Below are 22,218 nucleotides of genomic sequence, written 5' to 3'. Positions count from 1 at the left end.
TCATATAAATCAGGACATAGGAGAGTTGCTATTCTTATCTCAAGTAAGCTAAATTTTGAAAAAGTATTTGAATTGGAAGATAAAGAGGGCAGATATACCCCGTTAACCCATCAAATATAATATTTTGTGAAAAATATTTGAACTGAAAAGAGGGGCAAGAATGGGGAAAAGGAATGGAAATAAAAAAAGCGACACTGTGGAGCCTGCGGACAAGAGGAGTGCAGCGAGTGGCTCTCCTACCCGACCGCGTGCTAGAGAGGCGAACGCAGGGCCTCGTTCAGTCGAAGCGGTGAATATCTTCGAAATTTTGAAAGAGATAAGGGAGTTCTGGAAAGAAATAGAGCAGCAGCTCTGTGATATTAAGTCAGAGCTCACCAGCGTCAATCAAAAAATAGCGGTGGCAGAGACTCGAATTGAGAAGGTGGAAGATCGCGTTCAAAACGTGGAGCGGATACTGAGCAAGACAATAAAAATAATACATCACCAAGAAGGTAAACTGCTTGACCTGGAGGGAAGACCACGGCAGAAAGATATCAGAATCTACAACGTTCCCGAAGGAGCGGAGGACTCGTCTATGATGGAGTTTGTCAGAAAGTTACTGTGGGACGCGTTGGATCTTCCCTCGGCTATGGAGCTGGAAGTCGAAAGAGCCCACCGCACGTTAGTCCCAAAACCTACCCAGGATAGAGAGCCATGCTCAATAATAATTAAATTCCTTCGGTACAGCACCAAGGCGGAGATTCTACGAAGGGCCTAAGGTAAGAAGAGAGTGTTTTTTGATGATAAATTAATATATTTCGACAAAGATTACCCTCCCGCGGTCCTGCATAAATGCAAAGAATACTCTGAAGTAAAGCAAGTACTAAAGCAAAAAAAGATTAGATTTCAAACTCTGTACCCTGCTAAACTTCGAGTGTTTTATGACAATGGGACGCGGTTGTACCACAGTGGAAGAGGTGACTACAGACATGAAGGCCAGAGGGTTGCCCGTTAGCGTGACCAAAATGAGAGAAAGCCTGGCTGAGGAATTATCCCACTCCGCTTGGGAAATAGTGCGAGAATCGAGAAGGCAAGAGATAGGAGGAGGCCAAGAGAAATATATCAGGAAGAGACCAGGAGTTTCCCAAAGTTAGTCCTTACCCCCTTCAGAAAAGCCATAAGGTTTGGCTAACTTTAAAAATGTTGAGAAGCTAAACGGAAGCAAAAGTACACGGTGATATACCTATCTTGAGAAATACTTATTATAATGTGGATTTTATATTACTTAGTTGTTATTCTTTATTTATTCACTTACTCCTTTTTCCCCAGCAAAATGAGAATATATATATACACATATATATATGTGTGTGTGTGTGTATGTATATGTATGTGTGTGTGTATGTATATAAGGGAGACAGGACAGGACAGGCCTGTATATGATTGCCATCGGAGTTATGATCTTCAGCAACGTTTAATAAAAATCTTTGTTTGCGTGCGAGGCTAGTTGCTGGCATTGTAGTAGGAGGTGGTTGATGAGAACCAGTAGTTGTCCTAGTTTGTGCTGGTGGATGTTTGGGCTGAACTGGCTCTCAGTTATTTGGACCCATAGTGAGTAAAGGCTGCCGGATTGTCATCGTAGGATCGGACTCAGATACAGGGATAGACGGCTCAGATTGTAGGCCTCCTCTAGGGACCTCAGAATCAGAATCATGTTTATTGCCACTGGTATAGGTTATGATTGTTGTAATGTAGCAGCAGCACTGTACATGATATAAAACTTACTGTAAGTTATGAAATAAAACATTACAGTGGTCATCGGTGAACTTATAGAAGGCATTTGAGCTGGGCCTATCCACACAGACATGACTGTAGAGAGAGTCACCAGAGGGCCAAGTACACGTACTTAGGGTGCAGCAGTGTCAATTTTCAGTGAGGAGTAGAATTTATTACCAACCCCATTAGCTGTGGTCTCTCAATAAAAAAGTTAAGGATTTAGTTATAGAGTGGGGTACAGAGGCCTAAGATTTGGAGCTTGTTGATTAGTAGTGATGAAATATGGCATTGAATGCTGAGCTTTAATTGATAAATAGCAGCCTAACGTATGTCTTGCTGTTACCTAGATGCTCCAAAGCTGAGTGGGAAACCAGTGAGATCAAAGGATCAGTCATGATAGAGGGGTGGGCAATCAGGGCCTTGAGGGTGAAAGGATTGTGGCTATAGGGGAGTCTGACAGTTGCGGGTTTGCTGTTGATATTTGTATGGTAGAGGAATGCCGGCAGGGATCTTTTACTTGAATTTCAGTCTGCACAATGCCCCATGAAACCACTATAAAACCAGCAGTCACTAATGATGAGCTCTCCTTGAACAACACACAGTAATCTCCCCAGGAACACCAACATCATCCCCTGTTTTATAATTATGTCAGGTCTGTGACACAACATAATGGTAAATGCCCAGGTAAATTTGTGCAATCACAAAATTACCAAAGGCCACGATCAGACTTCACCCTGTCCAAAGTGTATATTCAATTGCGGAGTGCAAAAGTAAATAATGCCCAGTCATTCACTTTCCAGGTCCCAGCCGTATCCAATCATCATTCACATGTCACATTTCACTATGCGTTAAAGCTTTCGACACATTTAATGTATCTAATGTTTACATGCACCAGCTCCTTTAAGCTGCTGGGGAAAGTTCATAGCTTTGTTTTAGAAAACTGAAAGCTACCTCCAAAATACCACTTACATTAATCACTGCAAAACCCACAGTAGTGAGCACTGCTGAGAGTCAGCACACATCTACTCTGGAAGTCTGCAGAAATGTTTCAAGTAAATTTTTCTTTTATCTCATATGCAAAGTAAATACTAAGTTAGCTTTCACTTGAAGTAACACTTCTTCTAACCATAACTTCCCTGATATCATCTACAAATGCTTTATGATTTTTAGGTGAGCTTACAGTGATGTTAGTTGCTTAAGTCACTTCCCATTCCATTTAGGTCAAAGTAACCTGACATGAATGAAATCCCCATAGTGCTAATACAGAGGGGAGCCCTGAAATCACACACAGAGCAGATATCATTTTGCTATTGATCCACATCTGAAAATTCCCAGATCTCATGCAGGCTATTTGAATTGGCTTTGTATGAATCTTGTGGTTCTCAGTGATAGTCTGCTCTGAAGTGGAGCTCAACTTAGATTAAATCTGTTTTATGCCGTTTATATTTCTGAGCTTTCAACAAAAGCATAATTGGGACATCTGTTACAATGTATGGTTGAAAGTAGTATGGTGCTCAAAGCATTCCTTCATACAGCCATTTAAACAAAAAGGTTTGGTTTATGTAAATTTAATGGATTTTATCCATTGGCATTTGGAATTAGCCCCAGGACATATTACAGACCAGGAAAAGAATTGAAAACATAAGTAAATATTTAAAGATTGTTCCCTCAAGCTAATTGCCAGTTAGGAGTGTAATGAAGTGGTCTCAGTTCTAGATTGTAAGACGTTATAACTAAATTAAAGTAAATCTTGTCAGGAATAGTTGTTCAGATGCAATGTTTTTGGCCAACTTGGAGGAAGTACAACTTATGGATAGGGATTACTCTCACAATGGAAGATGGGTTCATTTTTATGTTATTTTTGGCTGAGGTAGCCTCTTGCCTCTGAGTGAGAAGGTAAAAAATTTGAGCCTAATTAGATCGGCCAATTCAGAGAAGTTCTGGGTGAACACGAGGAAATCTGCAGATGCTGGAAATTCAAACAACACACACAAAATGCTGGTGGAACACAGCAGGCCAGACAGAATCTATAAGGAGAAGTACTGTCGATGTTTTGGACCGAGACCCTTCGTCAAGACTAACTTAGTTCCAATGAAGGGTCTCGGCCCGAAACATCGACAGTGCTTCTCCTTATGATGCAAGTTCTGGGTGAACTCTGATTTGTTTAGCTGAAATATAAAAGTTAAACACCATCCAGTCTTGAACATGTACAGAAAAGATTTAAAGCCACATGCTAAAGAGAAGAATTTTCTCCAAAGATCCTTGTGGTGTACGAATCATAGAGATTTAGAAGCTTATAGCATAGAAACAGGCTTTTGACCCAACTCAACCATGCTGGCCAGTGGTCAACCTTCCCAAATTAATCCCATTGCTAGTATTTGGCCCTGTCCTTCTATGCTTTGAATGGTCACCTTCAATCACTCAGTCACTGCATTCTTGGTTTTCACAACTCTCTGGGTGAAAAACTTCTTCCCTCACCCCTTCTAAATCCACTTACTGTAAACATATATCCTCTAGTCTTATCTGTTTCTGATATGTGGAAATATTTTCCGCAGCCTTGTCTCCTCTCAAGGGAGAATGGATCTAGCTCCTTCAGTTTCTCCTTGTGTAGTAGAATTACTCCATCCCAAATGTTCTTTGCTTGTTGTCACATGGTGTACAGGACTGCAGCAGCACTCCAGATGAGGTCTGATAAAGTTGGTGCATCATCATCTCTCTTCTGTATTGGATGAGGCCAGTAGGTATTATGCTTCCTGAACACATTGTATGCTGTGTTGCTGCCTTCAATGACCTAAAGACTTGCAATCTGAGATTCCTCAAGACACTTCCACTCTGCCTTCTCTGTGACCTTGTCTCCACAAACAGCAGAGCTCTCAGCAGAAATGTTTGTAGGGCACAACTAGCTACAGGCATCCAGCTGCAAAAATAGCTTTCTATAACACACTCTGTCTTCTTTGACAGATTGCTTTGGATCTGCTTTGACAATTTACCCTGATCTCATTCTCCCAGTGGGACATTGCCAAGGCTTTACTAAAGCCCATTTAAATATTCATTTTTACCACCCTTTCAAAGAATTCAGTCCAATTGGCCAGACAGGATCTGCCCTAGATAAAGCCATGTTGACTGTCTCTATGATTCTATATAGATAGAGTAGACAGGGAGTCTCTGTTTTCTGGGGTTGAAATGTCTAATACCAGAGAGCATGCTTTGAAGGTGTGATGGGGTAGGTTCAAAGGAGATGTGAGGCGTAAGTTTTTTACTCAAGAAGTGGTGGATGCCTGGAATGTGCTACCTGGTAAGGTGGTAGAGACAAATACACCAAAGGGTTTTAATGTTTAGATAGGCACATGGATGTGAGGAAGATGGAGGGATGTGTTTCTTTATTTTTTTGATTTACCTTTTGGTTGGTTCAGCATGACATTGTGGGCTGAAGGGCCTGTTCCTGTGCTGTACTGTTCTATGATGAAGCAGCTGAAAATCTTTGTACCCAGGATACTGTCATGAAGAATAACAGCCATCTTCTTTTGTGTGGGGTATAACTCCATTCTCAAGAATATTTTCCTTCTGGTAACCTTTGACTTCAGTTTCCCAGGGTTCCTTGATGCCACACCCAATCAAATGCTGCCTTGGTGTTAAGTACAGATGCTCTCACCTCACCACTGGAATTCAGCTTTGTTGCATGATTGGACCAAGCCTATGAGATCTGGATTGAAGAACACCCTGAAGAAAGAGGGCATTGGTGAGTAGGTTGCTGATGAAGAAATGCCATTTGCTTGCATTGTTGATGACAGCTTCCATCACATTGCTAATGATTGTGAGGTTGATTTATGTAGCAATTGGCTAGACTGAATTTGTCCTGCTTTTAGTGAACAGGGTATATCTAGGCAATTTTTGACATTATTAACTCCAGCATATGTCAATGTTTTTAATTACACTGGGACACTTTGGATACAGCACCAATCTTCAATTATATAACTGAAATACTGCCTGATCCCTTTACTGTGTTCATTGTTCATACTACTTTTTATAATTTGGAATGAATCAAACAGGCTGGAGACTGTGATGATGGGAAATCTCAGAGTAGTTCTGATAATGTGGTTATAAATGCTTCATCCCTTTCTTTAGATGGGCTCTACCATCTTTTAGAATGAAGATACTCTTTGTGTACCCATTAGCTGTTCATTGTCCACCATAGCTAAATGTCGTAGAACTGCAACCTTCTATCTGATCCACTGGTTGTAAAATCACCTGGCTCGCTCTGTCTATTGGTCTTTAGCAGTTATTGCCCTGTTTTGCTTTACTGGGCAGGCATCTCGTTATTTGTCGGTATGCCTGATGTTGGCCTAGTCAAGTCCTCCTGCTCTCCTCATTTTACCTGGATCGATGTAATGACAGAGTGAGAGGTATATATGGCATGAGTGATGTATACTTCCGCAGCTGCTATCCTTCACAGTCGAGCTGCTCTGAATCTATGACATTTAACACAACTGTCTGCCAAACATCATGATGGAGAATGCTCTCAGTATGAATTTGGTACTGTGTTGTGGTCACTTATCCCAATGCTGTCACGGAGATGCATCTAGTACAGGGGAGGCTGATGTCGTGTGATGTTGATTCAGTTATTAACTGTTGCCGACTCAGTCTGATAGTGTCTTCAGGACTGGGCCAACTTGCCCCGTAGTGATGGCACCAAATCACTTAAGCAATGGACACTGAAATCCCAGTACACAGAGTGCATTTTGTGCACTTGCTTTTTTTCAGGTTTTGTCTGACCTGGAGCAGCAGATTCATGAATTGAGGGATAGGGGATGATCAAGTGATTTTCTTATCCACGTCCATTGAAAACGTTGAGAGCTGTCAAGGCTGCAGTTTCTGCCTCTGAGTGAGAAGGGTTTATTATGGAGAAATTTGGCTCATTTTCTGAGGTATCATTCTATGTCAGTTCTCCCAGTTTATATACTAGGTTTTAGTGGTCTGTCAAGTTTTATTCATTTTCTGTTTGAAAATAGTGCTCATGGTATAGCTGAATGTCCTGTTAGGCCTCATCAGATGGCGTTTAAAAATCAACCATCATAGATCACATAGGCTGGAATAGGTATGGATGGCAGTTTTCCTCCCTGAAGGACTTTGTTCAAACAGAATAAGTTTTACAACAATTTGGCAATTTAATCATTATCATTACTAATGATAATGTTGGTGTTCTAGTTCCCAAATTCAGAATATTAGCTGAATTTAAATTTCAAAGCTAACTTCGTAGATTTGAATTTGAATCTCCAGATTGTTAGTTTATGTCACTAAATTATGAACAGGTAATTTCAACTGCTGCAACAACTCCATCTTAACTGGTTAAATAAATTATCTTAGCTCATTTGTAGGCCATTACTTTATATGAAAGTTGACTGTTTTGTTTTTCTAAATTAAAACTGTGGGCACACATGGAAAGTAGATTGAGGCATCTTGAGAATGTGGAATGTACTTACACTAACAAATTATTTATTGATATGGCAGAATCAGGTGAACAGTTTATACTGCAAGCAAGGCACTTACTTTTATTTGTAATTATTTTATTCACATAATTAATAAAAGCATAAAAATTGCATAATCAAAGTTATGACAGAATAGTCACGTTAAGGTCAGAACTGCCAGTACTTCATTCTCTCACATGTCCCACCCCACTCTTCATTGTAAAAATAGCTGTATTGATTTTTCTAATAATTAACATTTGAAGTGACTATAATGAAAAGGAATACTACTTTTTGGATTTACAAAGTTAGACATTGAAAGAATTTCAAATCTGTATCTTGCCTTGTATGTAATTAGAAATGCAGCCCCTAAAGTTCTGGGGATTACAGCACATTGCTACTTTGCAAAGAAGTTTATGATTAAATACAATGATGCAAATATTTTATGGGTATTACAATGCAGAATGATACAAAATACATTAACTATGTAAGAAGGCCTTCCCTATCATTTTGCTTTCTTATTTTAAATCCTTGGTCACTTACTGATGGCTATGAATGAATATGAGCTTGGTGCTAAGGACTACAAGCTTGATAATTTGTTGGTATTTCCAACAAATTGACGAATTACATAAATAATTTACCGGTAGTCTTCATCAGTCCTGCAGCATCACAGACAAATGATCTACAACGTTGTGCTACAAAACTGATTGAGGCAATAACTGAAGTACAATTAATGTAATCACTGATTTTTACAACCTGCTGCCCTTCTCTTGCCAACCATGCACAACAGAAAATTGCTGAACTGGTGATACAGGATTTCATTACAAGCATTGTTTACTCTCTTTCACAACTCCTCTCAATACTTTTTATTTTCCTTCTTTCCTGTAAAATAAATGATGATCTTCTTTAATTCAGTTCCTTACCCTTTCAACATGAGTTGTATTTGTTTTATATATTTCATTGTCTTTATTGTGTGTTTCACTGTATCAAAATGCATTGAATCAAGTGCCTGATAGTGTGGCAGAAATTATAAGACCTTCTGTTCACTGAAACCAAGCACTGGTTGGAGACAACTGCAACACCTCCTCTCTTTCTATAATTTATTTACTTATTTATTGAGACACAGTGTGGAATAGGCCCTCCGAGCCACACTGTCCAGCAATCCCCCGATTTAATCCTAGCCTAATCATGGGACAATTGACAATGACCAATTAATCTACAAACTTGTATACCTTTGGACCACGTGAGGAAACCAGAGCACCTGGAAGAAAAGCACGCAGTCACAGGGAGAACGTACAAACTCCTTACAGACAATGACAGGAATTGATCCCAGGTCGCTGGTATGGTAAAGCGTTGTACTAACCACTATGCTCCACACTGTCCTAATCTGCAGTTTCTTCTGATGAAGCACTGAAAAATAAATGTTGTCTATTTGAATATTTGTACTTTCAGGCACCGTTCACTGGGGGCAAAATTCCGCAAGCGTTTCACTGACCTCTACATAACTGCAGCAACTTTCTGCTGTAACTCACACAACATGAGGTAATCTCTGCCTTTCCTGAGTTTTCAGTTTGACAAAAAGGCTTGAAGCCACATTAAGCAGTAATAAGTGTAGGACAAAAATGGGCATTCAATGTTGCATGTCATTCTGTACCTGGGAATGCCTTTATCAGGCACTCTGATGTCATCCAATGTACGAGCTTAAATAAAAGACATTAGGCATTTTAAACAAGCAAATCCAAAACTTAATACACAGTTCAGACCACTTTCCAATTACAAAATCATGACTGACTGAGGTATTTTTTTAAAAGTCAGCTTTTCGGCATCTACAGTTTGATTCTCACATGAATTTTGTTTCAGTCCAATCACTCTCGTTCTTCTAAACTTTACAGAATGTTTTGTATTTTATGTATGTATGCCTTTATTAACTATTACTGGCTGTTGCTAAGCCTTTTCTTCACCACACCGTCCACCTTTCTGGAGATGTATTTAAACTTTGACAGTTGCAGTTATCACTGATTGTCAGTCAAGTTGATGTTGCTGTTACAGCATAAAAATAGAGCAGTAACCATTTTGAGTTAGCTCTGCATTTAGTAAAGTGCATGCCGATTTTCCACCTCTTTTTGCACCATATACATATCCTTCAAATCCCCTAAAATCTTAAAATAAAACATTGATTGCTGTCTTGCAGAACCACAAAGATTGAGCATTCTGCTCTGGAATAATATCCTCTCAGTGAAGGAAATTCTAGACTCAGTCATAAATGCCTCCCTGTGCCAGAGAAAACTTCCTTTCAACATTTGCCCTATCAATTGCCTTAAAGATTTGGTATGTTTCAACTAATTCACCTGAATTGATCTCAACTCTAAAAACGGCGTTATCTTGAAAGGCTGTTTCTAAAATGATTTTGTACCACTTAATGCTGTGCTTTAAAAAAAATAACCATGGTACTATATTACATGTATATCACATTTATAGATGATATAAAAGGAAGATTAATCATCAATTGAATCTGACATACAAGTGTGCATATCTGAACAGTAACAACAAACGCTGTTGTGAAGTAAATTCAGCATCATATCCAATAATAATTATTCAGACAGTCTAAGCACACTGACAAGACAGAGCAATGTCCACAGTAAGCAGGCAATTCAGAACTGTGATTCATTCATTGTTTCTTCTTATAGCTTTGCATCCATGAAAGAAAGACATGCTTGATTTAATTAATTAAATACAAAAAATAAAAAAGTAGATTTTCTCTGGTTTTGGTCCACTGTATTTCCACTACATCTTGCTAAGAATATTAAAAGTTTTGGATTTATAAAGAGCACCTGCAGCAATTGTTGGCCATTATCTTTGGCAACTGACATCAATACTTACAAAGAGGGTACTTTACTTAATAGCAGGTTTTGTAGCCAGACTTACCAAATTGCTCTGCTTTCCCTTGCTACACACTAGGACCACTCATTTGTTGGCAGGATGAAACATTTAACAATAAAACACCTGAAGGATTTATTTCTGGGTAGCAAAATGTGATTTGTTACTGTCCATGTTCTTGATACATCAGTGAAAGGACAATAACTGAAATCCAACGTGATAACATAAACAGCTGAGAGTACTGAATACCATCAGTTCTATACATTATAAACTGAATGCAATAATGCCAACTGTTTTATTATCAGTGATACTTCCACTAAAAGTATAGAGTTACTATAAAACAGTAAATATTAGATTTCTGGTAAGTTCAAAATAGTTTTCCTCTTAAGAAAACTCAAGTGCTGTCAACAAAAGTTGCAAAATTAAAAGATTTATAATTTAAACTTGTGCAGTTCTTGCTTTCCCTTTCTCTTGTAACGGTGAATGATAAGGCATCGCTTGCAGTCGGTTGAGGCAGGTCTTAGGTGAGAAGTTGACGGATTTCTTTGTGTACATAACAGAGGAAATCCACGTAAGAAGCTCCTCCATGGATCCCTTTATCTTCTACTAGGAACTGCCTGAAAATCCCCTCTGATTTTTCTTTTTGCTTTAATATTATCAGCTGTAGATGAAAAGAAGAGACAATCAAACCTAAAACTTTGGGCTGCAGAATTTGTAGAAAACATTCAATTCACTGTGACATGATATGAATTTGTAACAGTATGAATATCATTTTTTTCTGAAAGGAATGTTACATCTTAATTTTGCTTAAAAAATCAAGAAAGCTTAACTTGGAACATCCAGATTAAAATTGAGAGATAACAACAAAGAATTTTTAACAAATTTTGAATTTGGGACATTTCAAGCACATCTAGAAACTGTTATACACCATGTAAATTAGTTCTAATAATTAAAATGCAAACATTATAGGGCACAGTGTAAATATTTAAAAATAGATTTTTCAAGTATTTTCTTTAAAATCTCTGAGTTTGACTTATATTGAAGGGAATATATCCTGGAAATACTAAAGCCTAGTGAAACACTTCCACAATCACCATCAGCATTGGTGCACAACAAGACTGTGTGTATAGCCTTCCACTCTACTTGCTTTATACTTATAACTGTCTGGCTAAGTACAGTTCCAATGCCATATTTAAGTCTGTTGACAACACCATTGTTGTTGGCTGGATCAAAGGGAGTGACAAATCAGCACATAGGAGGGAGATTGAAAATCTGGCTAAATGATGCCAACCTCTCACGTAACGTCAGTAAAACCAAAGAGTTGATTATTGATGATGGGGTAAGGAAAGGGGTCCATGAGCCAGTTCTCATCTTCACTGTACATGGATCAGAGGTGATCAGAGGGTGGAGAGGGTCAGCAATTTAAAATTCCTTGACATTATAATTTCAGCAGATCTGTCCTGGGTCCGCACATAAGTGCCGTTTCCAAGAAGGCATGGCAATGTCTCTACTTTCTTCGAAGTCTGTGAAAATTCAGTATATCATCTAAAACCTTGACAAAATTCTATAGATGTACAGTGGAGAATATACTGACTGGTTGCATCACAGCCTGATATATTGGAACCCATAATATAGGTTTATATATTACAAATGAGAGGCACAAAACCTGGAGGAACCTTTTGAAATTCCGGACCCCCAGATAAACTTGGTGGATAAAATAGTATCATCTTCAGAGCTTCCTGTCCCAGGTTCTACCTCCTGACAGATTTTGCCCAGTTAGAAAGAAAGCCCAAGATGTACAAACAAGCTGGATGAACTCAGCAGATCGGACAGCATCCATTGAAATGAGCAGTCAACGTTTCAGGCCAAGACCCTTCAAAGCTGACATTTCTCCCTGCTTAAGTCTCATGACCTGGGGCCAGATCTGCCTAAATAAGACAATATTCCCCAACATTGTTTGTGTGTCCTGCTCACCTATTTTATTTATATAGCAAAAGGACTCTGATGCGAAGAGTGCAACATTGACAAGTATGATTGACCCCTATTGTACAGACTGCATGTGGTTTTAACCATTTGGAGACAAGTCAAAACCAGATACAGAAATAAAGCATTTATTTTAGTAGTGGAATATAGATAATTAATTTGCTTACCATCTTCGAAGAGTCAAATTTAATCTCTAGCACATTCCCAACAAATATTCAAGAATATTGGAATCCAGTCATTAAGAGGCCACCTTAGGTAGGAAACTACAATTTACAGAAATTTGGGGATCCCTCAGTAGTAAGGTAGATGTGTCACATTTCAGGGAAGTCAGGGGTCCAGGCTAGGGGAAGACTTAAACATTCCTTTTATTTCTTATCCTCGAGCAAAGCAAAAAGTTTATCATCTTCCAGTCCTCTTCAGCTAAAACTTCATCTAGTGAGGAATGCATGCTGCCTCCTCCACTCAAGCATGTAAATATTATAATTGAGGTCAATGATGCCAAAGTATTTCAAATTACTTTTTTATTAATCAATTCAGCTGGGTTTGGAAATGTGACTTAGTTGGCTAGTATTGGCTCTGCCTATTGCAATCTCACCTTTTATCATTTAAACTTTTGGGGCACAGTGTAAGTCTGTACTGAAGGGTAGAGTTAATGCACTGGTAGGTAACATAACTTAAAACCATCAATTGGAATAAGAAATCAATAATTATAAGAGATCTGAAAAAATCTGAACAAAAAACATAAACTTTAACATTTCTGCTTACTTTCATGGAATAAGGGCTCTGGCTTCTTATATTGTCAATGATCATCCTAATCTTCTTTGAACATGGGTTGTCCAGTTCCGGTAATTTTGTCTGCAAGGAAGTGAATATTCAAAGGTCAAAAGATTGAGCAGATTTTCCAAGTGATTGTCTACAGTTAAATTGAGTGTGAACCCCTCATTTTGCTTCTGACTTTAGTGTTAATCATTACTTGTCTATACACTGTGCAAGACAAAAAAACTGAAATGAAACACTATGGCAGATATAACATAAGTTTTTCCCCACATACTCCTGTATTTCTAATGCTTGAATGTTATCCGACCATGAGAGTCAACGAACTATTTATTGAACAAGACAGTACCAGCCAATGTGTTGGAAGGGAGGGGTGTATAATTCAGGGCATGTAGTCTACTGTTCAATAACTTTACTCATAGACTAGTTGGGCCAAACTTACCCTTTGGTCCAACTGTTCTATGGCAACCATCTTCCAAATCTCTCTCCTTCCACATACTTATCCAAATGCTTCTTAAATATTGCAATTGTACTCACCTCAACCACTTCCTCTGGCAGCTCACTTCAGGTGCTCACTACCAGAGGTCCCTTTTAAACAATTCCCCTCTTATCTTCAATCTGTCCCTTCTAGTTCTGAACAATGCAACCCTATACAAAGGAATATGACTGTCCACCTTATCCACACACGTCATGATTTTATAACCTTCTGTGAGGTCGTGCCTCATTGCCCTGAACTCCTGGGAATACAAGTCCAGTATCTCTAACTTGTCTCTGTAGCTCAGGCAGCACCCTCCCCAGCTTGACAACATCTTCCTTATAACAGGGCCACCAAAACTGTACACAATATTCCAAGTTTGGTCTCTCCAATAACTTGTATAACTACAAAATACTTTCCCTACTTCTAGGCTCAATGCTCTGACTGATGAAGGCCAGCACAGTGAACCTCTCTACTTGTGTGGTCACTTTCAGAGGTCTCTTTGTTTCACAATACTAGTTAGTACCCTTCCATTCTCTGTATTAAGTCTATCCTAGTTTAAATATCCAAAATGCGTAATCTCAGATGTTCCCTTCCTCAAGATCTCTTTGCAATTCACTATCAAAAATACTTTCTAATTTAGCTGCATCAGTAAGCTTGTAATAATCCCAAATACATTCATATCCAAATCATTTAGAGAAACAAAGAATAATAAACACCCCACACTGCCTCCTAGAGCACCATGCCAGACTCAGGCCCTCAGTCACAGAACTGAACTTCAACCATCACCTTTGCTGATCTGAAACCACCTCGCAGACTCTTGCGACTTAATCTTCCAGCTCAGCCTGTCATGTGGAAACCTGTAAAAGGCCTTACTGAAGTCCATATAGACAACTTCCATTGCTGTACCTTCATTTATCCTCTTAGTTACTCCTTCAAAAAACTCCAAAGGATTCCTCAGACATGGCCTCGTGCACAAAACCAAGCTAACTATTCTTGATCAGGCCTTGACTATTCAAGTGACAGAAGATCTTGTCCCCAAATTTCCTCTGCTAACTTCTAATAGCTCTGCTAATAGCTGAAGTCAGACTCAACAGTCTGTAGCTTCTTGGCCTGATATTGCTACCCTTCTTGAACAATGGAACAACATTAGCTTCCCTCCAGTCTTCTGAAACCTTGCTAATGACTAATGATGAAGCAACTATCTCTACAAGGGCTACTGTGATTTCCTCCTTGGCCTTCCATAAGGTCCAGGGGTGCACTTAGTCAGGCCCTGGGGATTTGCCCACATTAACATACTTAAAGGCTGCAATACCTCCTTCCTCTTAAATGTATATTATCCAAACCTCACTATATATTACCCTCATTTGCTTGATATCCATATTTTCCTTAGTAAACACTAGGAGAAATACCTAATGAAAGTCTTAGCCAATTCCTGTGCCTCCACTCATAGGCAACCTTGATGATCTTTAAAAGGACCTAGTCACCTTTTTTCCAGTTAATATAACTTAAGAGCCTCTGGGATAATCTTTGACCCTTCCAGCCAATTCCATCTTATACCCTCTTTGTGCTAGCCTGAATTCCCTCTCCTCTTTTCTTAAACCTTTTATATTTGTTGAGGGATTCACCTGTACCCAGCTGCCTAAAGTCACTGTGTGCTACCTTCCTTTTCCTTACCAGAGCCACAATATCTCTCGTCAATCAGGGTTCCCTGAACCTGGTATGTTTACCTTTCACTCTAATGGGAGCAGGTTGCCCCTTAAACTCTTAAAAACGTGCCAACAGTTCCTTTGCCTTTAAATAAAGTTACCCAGTCATCCCCACTAGATCCTCAAAGTTGACTATGTTCCGGTCAGGACTTTAACCTGTGGATCTGTTCTACTATTTTTTTCAATAGCTATTTTTAAACTAACAGAATACTCAATGACCAGTCTGTTTAAATGGCACAGAAACAACTACAACTTCTCTCAATAAAAGCAACATAATTTCTCCTCAAAAAAATTCTTCTCTGTTGTTTCCCTCTTGCGTGCATGAGTAAAGGAAACATCTGACAATTCCTGTCATGTGAGTGCAATATACTTCCACAGTTTAGCAATCTAAATACTGAAGTCAATAAAAGAGACATTGAATTTTAAAAAATCACCAGGAAGGATGACAAGGTCTGTTGTAATGTATTATTAAAAGTAAGTTAATACTAATCAGAAGCTGTTGGTAACGAGAGGCCGGTTCCGGGTCGCCGGGGTTTTACTCCCGGTAGGCATTGTATATAGTTCCACCACCAGGCTGTATGGGTTACCTGAAAGCCTCTGTATTGTAAATATAATTTTCCGTCCCAGATAAAGATGTTCTTTTGGCCATGAAATTGTCGAGTGGTCTTTTGTAAAGTAGAAGTTACCACAAGGTCACCGAGATTGTTTCTGAGCTTGCTAAAATCTCCTAATTTCTGCTCATGCAGAATACTTGCACCCCAAAAGATTTGTGAGAATCAGTAGAGCCTGTGGTAATCCAGAGGTCCAGGTCCGTAGTAAAGAGAGATCTGACACCAATGTGAAAGGTTAGTCAAATAAATCTTGGGAAGGGGTGGGGCAATAGAAACCAGTACCAAAAAGCACTCAAGTGCTTCACTCATGCCCTGAAGCAAAGGAAAAACCCACCATGTTTTCCAAATGTAGGTGGGTACTAATTGTCTGCTCTGTCTTCCTTGAAATGTATTCTTAAATGAGTTTATGAACTCTTCAGAAGTTTTCAATCAACTCTAATTTTCCTTTCCCACCTCAATGTCTCCATTTCTTATTCTTCTTCTGTGAAGCACTTTGTATCCCCATTCACACTAAAATCATGGACATGCAAGTTGAGGGACTATCAGCAATATTTCATTTCACTGCTGGATTAATTAAGGACAACATTTTGCTGATGAGAACATGCATATGGACAAGAATTCAGATGAAGCAATGAGGCTTGGTTATAACAAGAATTCAGCTGAGCCACAAGCCATGGGCTTTATAATGCTATTGGTATAGGATTTTCATGAACTGCTTCCGCTCTGCCAAAATAAGGCTGCTGAAATTACAACTTTATTTTGCTTATCTGTATATGGAATGTTTTCCATGCTTTTTGGTCTGTGTACGGGATGGGGTGGGGGGCAGTGGGAAGGTGAGAACACTCCAAGGAGATCCCCAGCCCCTGCATCTATGATTAAAATTGCAGATTCTCAGCTAATAGACACGTTCTGACTAACTTCTACAAGTATTATTAAAGTTACTACATATCATTTTTGTAATACATTCCCTCCAAGAAGATAATTTGGTTTAGCCAATGAGGGAGGGATAAATAACTTTTTGTTAGTTATGTCATATACTGTATATATATTTTAATGACTTTTCATACATTACTCACCAACTCAGTGTTGATATGTGCAAAGGAGGGTACATTAAAAATGCCTTGAATCAGTTCAGGTGGTGAGTTCAATCCCAGCCACAGAAACATATTTATTCCATTTGCCAATAAAAATATTCCTCCATCTTCTAAACGTTCCTCTGAGCAACGGACAGCTGCCGGAATGTCTTCACTGTTTACATCCATTTTGTGCTGTCATGAAAAGGACAAGTGTTCAGTTGTGTTATTGTTAGAGGCCATTAAGCCTCCCGAACCTATTAAACCATAAAACAGAATTGCTGCTGAAGTGCAGGATAACTATATTTGCCTTAGTTCGAGATTCTATAGTAATCTTGTCTAAGAAAAAGACTATTGACTGCAGTTTTGAAATTTTTAGTTAATCTTCTCATTAGTTTCTTTGAGATAACATGTCCCTAATTTCCACTTAAGTTTTGCATGAAAAGTTCATCTTGATATAATTCTAATGATGTGTCCTTATTTCAAATTTCCTTACAAAGCCGAACTGTTTCTCACTTGCTCGTTCAGCTGCTTTAATAGTCTTATGAATATCCTTCATTTACCAATCCCCAGAGACTGGAAGCCCAGTTTGTGCAACCCATTCTTATAACTAATCTCCAATAGTCTAGATGCTGCCTAGCCTGCTGTGTTCTACCAGCATTTTGTGTGTGTTGTTGTTCCAATAGTCTATGTTGTCATTCAAGGTCATCTTCACAACTTTCTTCAAACCTTACTAAGACTCATGCACTGCTGCTGGGCACTTTAATAAAATGTACATTGGTTCTTTCCAACATTTATGATTCGTTATGAGTATGTTGATTTTGTCTTTTGAAGTATTCATTTATTGGCTAACATACAGTACTGTGCAAAATTCTTAGGCACATATAAATGATTAGGGTGCCTAACACTTTTGCATAATACTTTATTTGTCAATATAGAGTAGAGAGCAAGACTGTAAATCTGGCGGGAGCAAAGGATGTTGGTAATGGCGAGGGTGGAGCACCATGGGAGGGTTAGAAAACAGGGTGCAGAGAAGGAGTGCCCGAGGAGGGGTATGGCACTGGTGAATATACATCTGGCCCTGAGACACCAAGCAAGCTCATTTGATTCCAAACTATTGGTTTACTGATCATTACAGAATGTCTCTCTGGTGCTTCCCATTCACTCCCCTCTTCTTTCCTTTCCTTTTTCCCACCCTACCCCTGCCCTCTTCCCACACTCAGCCCACAATAGAGATCATATAAGAATCAGGCTTATCATTACTCACATATGTCATGAAAGTTGCTTTTTCTGACTAAGACTTGCACAGTACTGTATAAACCTAGAAGTCAAGCCAAGCCAAGTCACATTGTCATTTCGACCATAACTGCTGGTACAGAACATAGTAAAAATGAGACAATGTTTTTTAGGACCATGGTGTTACATGACTTAGTATACATAGAATTTCCACTGTGAGAGAAATGGAACTGAAGCACTATTACTACACCCCCAATTTTGGTGTCACCTGCAAATCTGCTGATCCAGTTTTCTGTCTTGTCATTCAGATCATTGATATAGATGACAGATAGCAACAGACTCAGCACCAATCCCTGTGGCACCCCACTAGTTACAGGCCTCCAGTCAGAAAGTCACTCTCCACATTCCCACAAAGCCAATGTCTAATTCAATTTACTACCTCATCCTGAATGCCAACCTCCCTTGCAAGACCTTGTCAAAAGTCTTGTTAAGGTCCACGCAGACAACTTCCACCACCTTGCCTTTATCAACTTTCCCAGGAACCTCCTTAAAAATCTTCATGAGATTATTTCGATGTGACCTACCACATGCACAAAGCTATGTTGACTATCCCTAATCAGTCCTTTCCTATCCAAATATTTATATATCTGATCCCTTAGAATACCTTCCAATAACTTCCCCACTACTGACGTTAGGCTCACCTGCCTACAATTTCCTGACTTATTCTTAGAGGCTTTCTTAAACAATGGAACCACGTTAATTATTCTCTAATTCACCAGCACCTCACCTGTTGCTAACGACATTTTAAATATATCTGCTACAGCCCTTGCAATTTCTGTACCAGCCTCCCACAAGAAGGACCTTGTCAGGTCCTGGGGATATATCTAAACTAATTTATGTCAAGATAGTAAATACCTCCTCCTCTATAATCTGTATACGGTCTGTGACCTCACTGCTTTTTGTAGTAGTTCTATAGATTCTGTGTCCATCTCCCGAGTAAGTACAGATGAAAAAAATCCTAAAGAGCTCTCACCCGTCTCTGTGGGATCCATGCATAAGTCTTAGGCATATTTATATAGCTAGGTTGCCTAAGACTTTTGCACAGTACCATATATTATGTCTTTCCAATTACCAAGTAACACTTAATACTACTGAGCTAATACAAAGCTAAGTACTCTTATTTCTATTTCCCAATTACTTTCCTATTTTAACCGATATATTGTACTGTGCAGAAGTCTTAGGCATCCTAGGTGTACATATATGCAAATGACCTTGCTGATCTTCAATGGCTCAATTTTGTTCCTTGCTATTCTTTTGCTCTTAATTTATTTCTAGAAGCCCCTGGGATTCTCCTTCACCTTGTCAGCCTGAGCACTCTTATCCCTTCTTTAAGCCTCCTTATTTCCCTCTTAAGTGTTCTCTTACATTTCTTATACTCCTCACACACCTCATTTGTACCCTGCTGTATTTATCTGCTATTCACCTCCTTCTTCTTAATCAGGGCTTCAATATCCCTCGAAAACCAAGGTTCCCCAAGTCTGTTATCCTTGCCTTTTGTTCTGACAGGTATATTCAAAATCTGTTCACTCAAAATGTCACTTTTGAAAGCCTTCCACTCACCAAGCAGACCTTTGCCAGAAAAGCACCTGTCCCAATCCACACTTGCCAGGCTCTTCCAGATACCATCAAAATTGGCTTTTCTCCAATTCTGGATTTCAACTTGAGGATGAAATCTATCCTTTCCTGTAACTGCCTTGTGAAGTGCTCCTCTACACAAACTTCTATCACCTGCCCTGTCTCATTCCCTAATAGGAAATCTAGTATCGCAGTCTCTCTAGTTGGAACCTCTATGTAATGATTCAGGAAACTTACCAGAACACATTTGACAAACTTTATCCCAGACAGTATGGAAGTCACAATCTCATTTCTTGCAACAGTCTACGATCTCTCTCCAAATTTACCCCTCTAAATCACTGCAGACTATTGGGTGGTCTATAATATAATTCTATTAACATGGTCATTCCTTTTTTATTCCTCCGTTCTACCCATATAGCCTCAGCAAATGAGTTCTCCAGTCTGTCCTGTCTGAACACTGCCGTGACAGTTTCCCTGACTAGCAATGCCACCACTCACACTTTAATCCCTCTCGCTCTATCACATCCAAAACAACGAAACCCCGGAACACTGAGCTAACAGTCCTGCCCCTCCTGCAGCCAAGTCTCACTAATGACTATAATGTCATAATTCCATCTGCTGACCCATGCCCAAGCTCATCCACCTTTCTTATAATACTCCATACATTGAATTGTACACAACTCAGAACATTAGTCCCACCATCCTCAAACTTCTGACTCCTGACTTTGTATGTAGGCTTAACAACATCTCTGAGAAACAACCACTGCTGATGTGAGGAAGCCCAGGTCAACCCACACAATGCTGCAGGGCCCTACAATGTACCTGGCCACGTGCTCAGAGACTGTGCAGCCAGTTAGTGAACATTCTCACTGACATCTCCAACACCTCCCTGGATCAGACCACTGTACCTGTAGGTTTCAGTGCCCAAGATGCTGATTGTATCCTGCCCCAATGCCTCATGGCGTCGACTTCAGATATAATGAAATGCTTTGAGCGGCTGGTCATGAATTGCATTAAATCCTGCCTTCTGATCATATTGGACCCTGCCAGTTTGTATATTCCCAAAATTGTTCCACCGATGATGCCATAGCCTTTGCCTTTTACGTAGCCCTGTCCCAACTGGACAATTGTGCTTGTTATGCCAGAATGAGGTTTCAAGGCACTTGGAGACTAATGATAAAGTAAGTCAAAGTCATCATGGTTTTTGTAGAGGGAAATCTTGCCTGACAAACCTGCTAGACTTTTTTTGATGAAGTAACAAGCAGGGTGGACAAGGAGAGGTAGTGGATGTCTTCTGAAAATCCAAGTAAATGACATTTGATAAGGTTGCTTAACAAGATAAAACCCTGTTGTATACAGGAAAGGTACTGGCGTGGATAGAGGAATGGCTGACAAGCAGGAGGCAATGAGTGGGAATTAAAGGGGCCTTTTCTGGTAGGCTGCTGGTGACTAGGGGTGTTCCTCAGGGGTCAGTATTAGGACTGCTACTTTTCACTTTTTGTCAATGATTTGGACAACGGAATTGATGGCTTTGTGGCAAAGTTTGCTGATGATACGAAAATAGGTGGAGGCTTAGACAGTGCTGAGGAAGCAATGCAATTGCAGCAGGACTTAGACAAATTATAAGAATGTGCATAAAAATTTGGCCACGGAAATACAGTGTTGCGGTCTATTATCTACATGGGGAGAAGGTTAAATCCATCTGAAGTGCAGACAGACTTAGGAGTCTGTGTGCAAGACACTCAAAAGGTTAATTTACAGGTTGAGTCTGTGGTAAAGAAGGCAAACACAATGTGGCATTTATTTCAAGGGGAATAGAATATAAAAGCAAGGAGATATTGCTGAGCCTTTATAAGACACAAGTCAGGAGGATTTTGTTTTAGCCAGGGAGTAGTGAATCTGTAGAATGCTCTGACGCAGACTGCAGTGGAGGCCAAGTCTATGGGGATATTTAATGCCGAAGTTCGTTTCCTGATCCATCTGGGCATCAAGGGATATGGTGAGAGGTCAGGTGTATGGGACTGAGTAGGATCTGGGATCAGCCGTGATGGAATGGCAGAGCAGACTCGATGGGCTGAATGGCCTAATTCTGCTCTTATGTCTTATGGTCTAATGCAGTTCATAGACTTAAGTTCTGCTTTCGATATAATCATACGCCAGAAGCAGGTGGGAAAACTGTCCATGTTGGGTTTCAATCCATCCCCTGTAACTGGATCATCAACTTCCTGACAGTCTGTATTGGCAGCAGCATCTCTGGCTCCGCTCCACAGTGCTAACACACGACTGTACTGCCAAATCACATCATTAGGTTTGCTAATGACACAATGGCAACAGTGAAGAAACAGCATGCAGAGAGGAGTTAGAGCAGCTTGCGGACTGGTATAAAACTAACAACCTGAGTCTCGACATGGACAAGGCAAAGACGAGACTGTGAGCTTCAGGAGGGTACAGGCTGACCGCTTCCTACGGCACTCCCATGGCTTTTCCACGGGGAGATTCAGCAGCACCAAGTTTCTTGTCGTGAACAATTCTATCAAACCTTGCCTGGTCCCGCAGCACCAACTCTTTAGCCAAGACAGCACTGCAGTGCATCCACTTTCTGAGGCAAGTGAGACTCCTTGCCCCCCACCC

The 22,218-nt window shown here is 39.7% G+C and overlaps 1 protein-coding gene across 2 annotated transcripts in view; it reads right to left on the bottom strand.

The window, feature by feature from the left end:
* Window positions 1-10,611: 10,611 nt before the first annotated feature.
* Window positions 10,612-22,218, bottom strand: part of sec24d (SEC24 homolog D, COPII coat complex component) — a 192,640-nt gene continuing 181,033 nt past the window's right edge. For both annotated transcript variants that reach the window (XM_059988769.1, XM_059988768.1), the window contains exons 21-23: window positions 16,720-16,911; window positions 12,840-12,929; window positions 10,612-10,752 (exon numbers count right to left, since the gene is read on the bottom strand). In XM_059988769.1, the coding sequence (XP_059844752.1) occupies window positions 10,612-10,752; window positions 12,840-12,929; window positions 16,720-16,911 (423 nt within the window). The remainder of the gene's footprint in view (window positions 10,753-12,839; window positions 12,930-16,719; window positions 16,912-22,218) is intronic.

The sequence above is a fragment of the Hypanus sabinus genome, chromosome 14 (assembly GCF_030144855.1).
Source record: "Hypanus sabinus isolate sHypSab1 chromosome 14, sHypSab1.hap1, whole genome shotgun sequence".
Classification (NCBI taxonomy): Eukaryota; Metazoa; Chordata; class Chondrichthyes; order Myliobatiformes; family Dasyatidae; genus Hypanus; species Hypanus sabinus.
The sequence above is the reverse complement of the archived record's forward strand: the minus strand, read 5'-3'. Positions and strand labels throughout refer to the sequence as shown.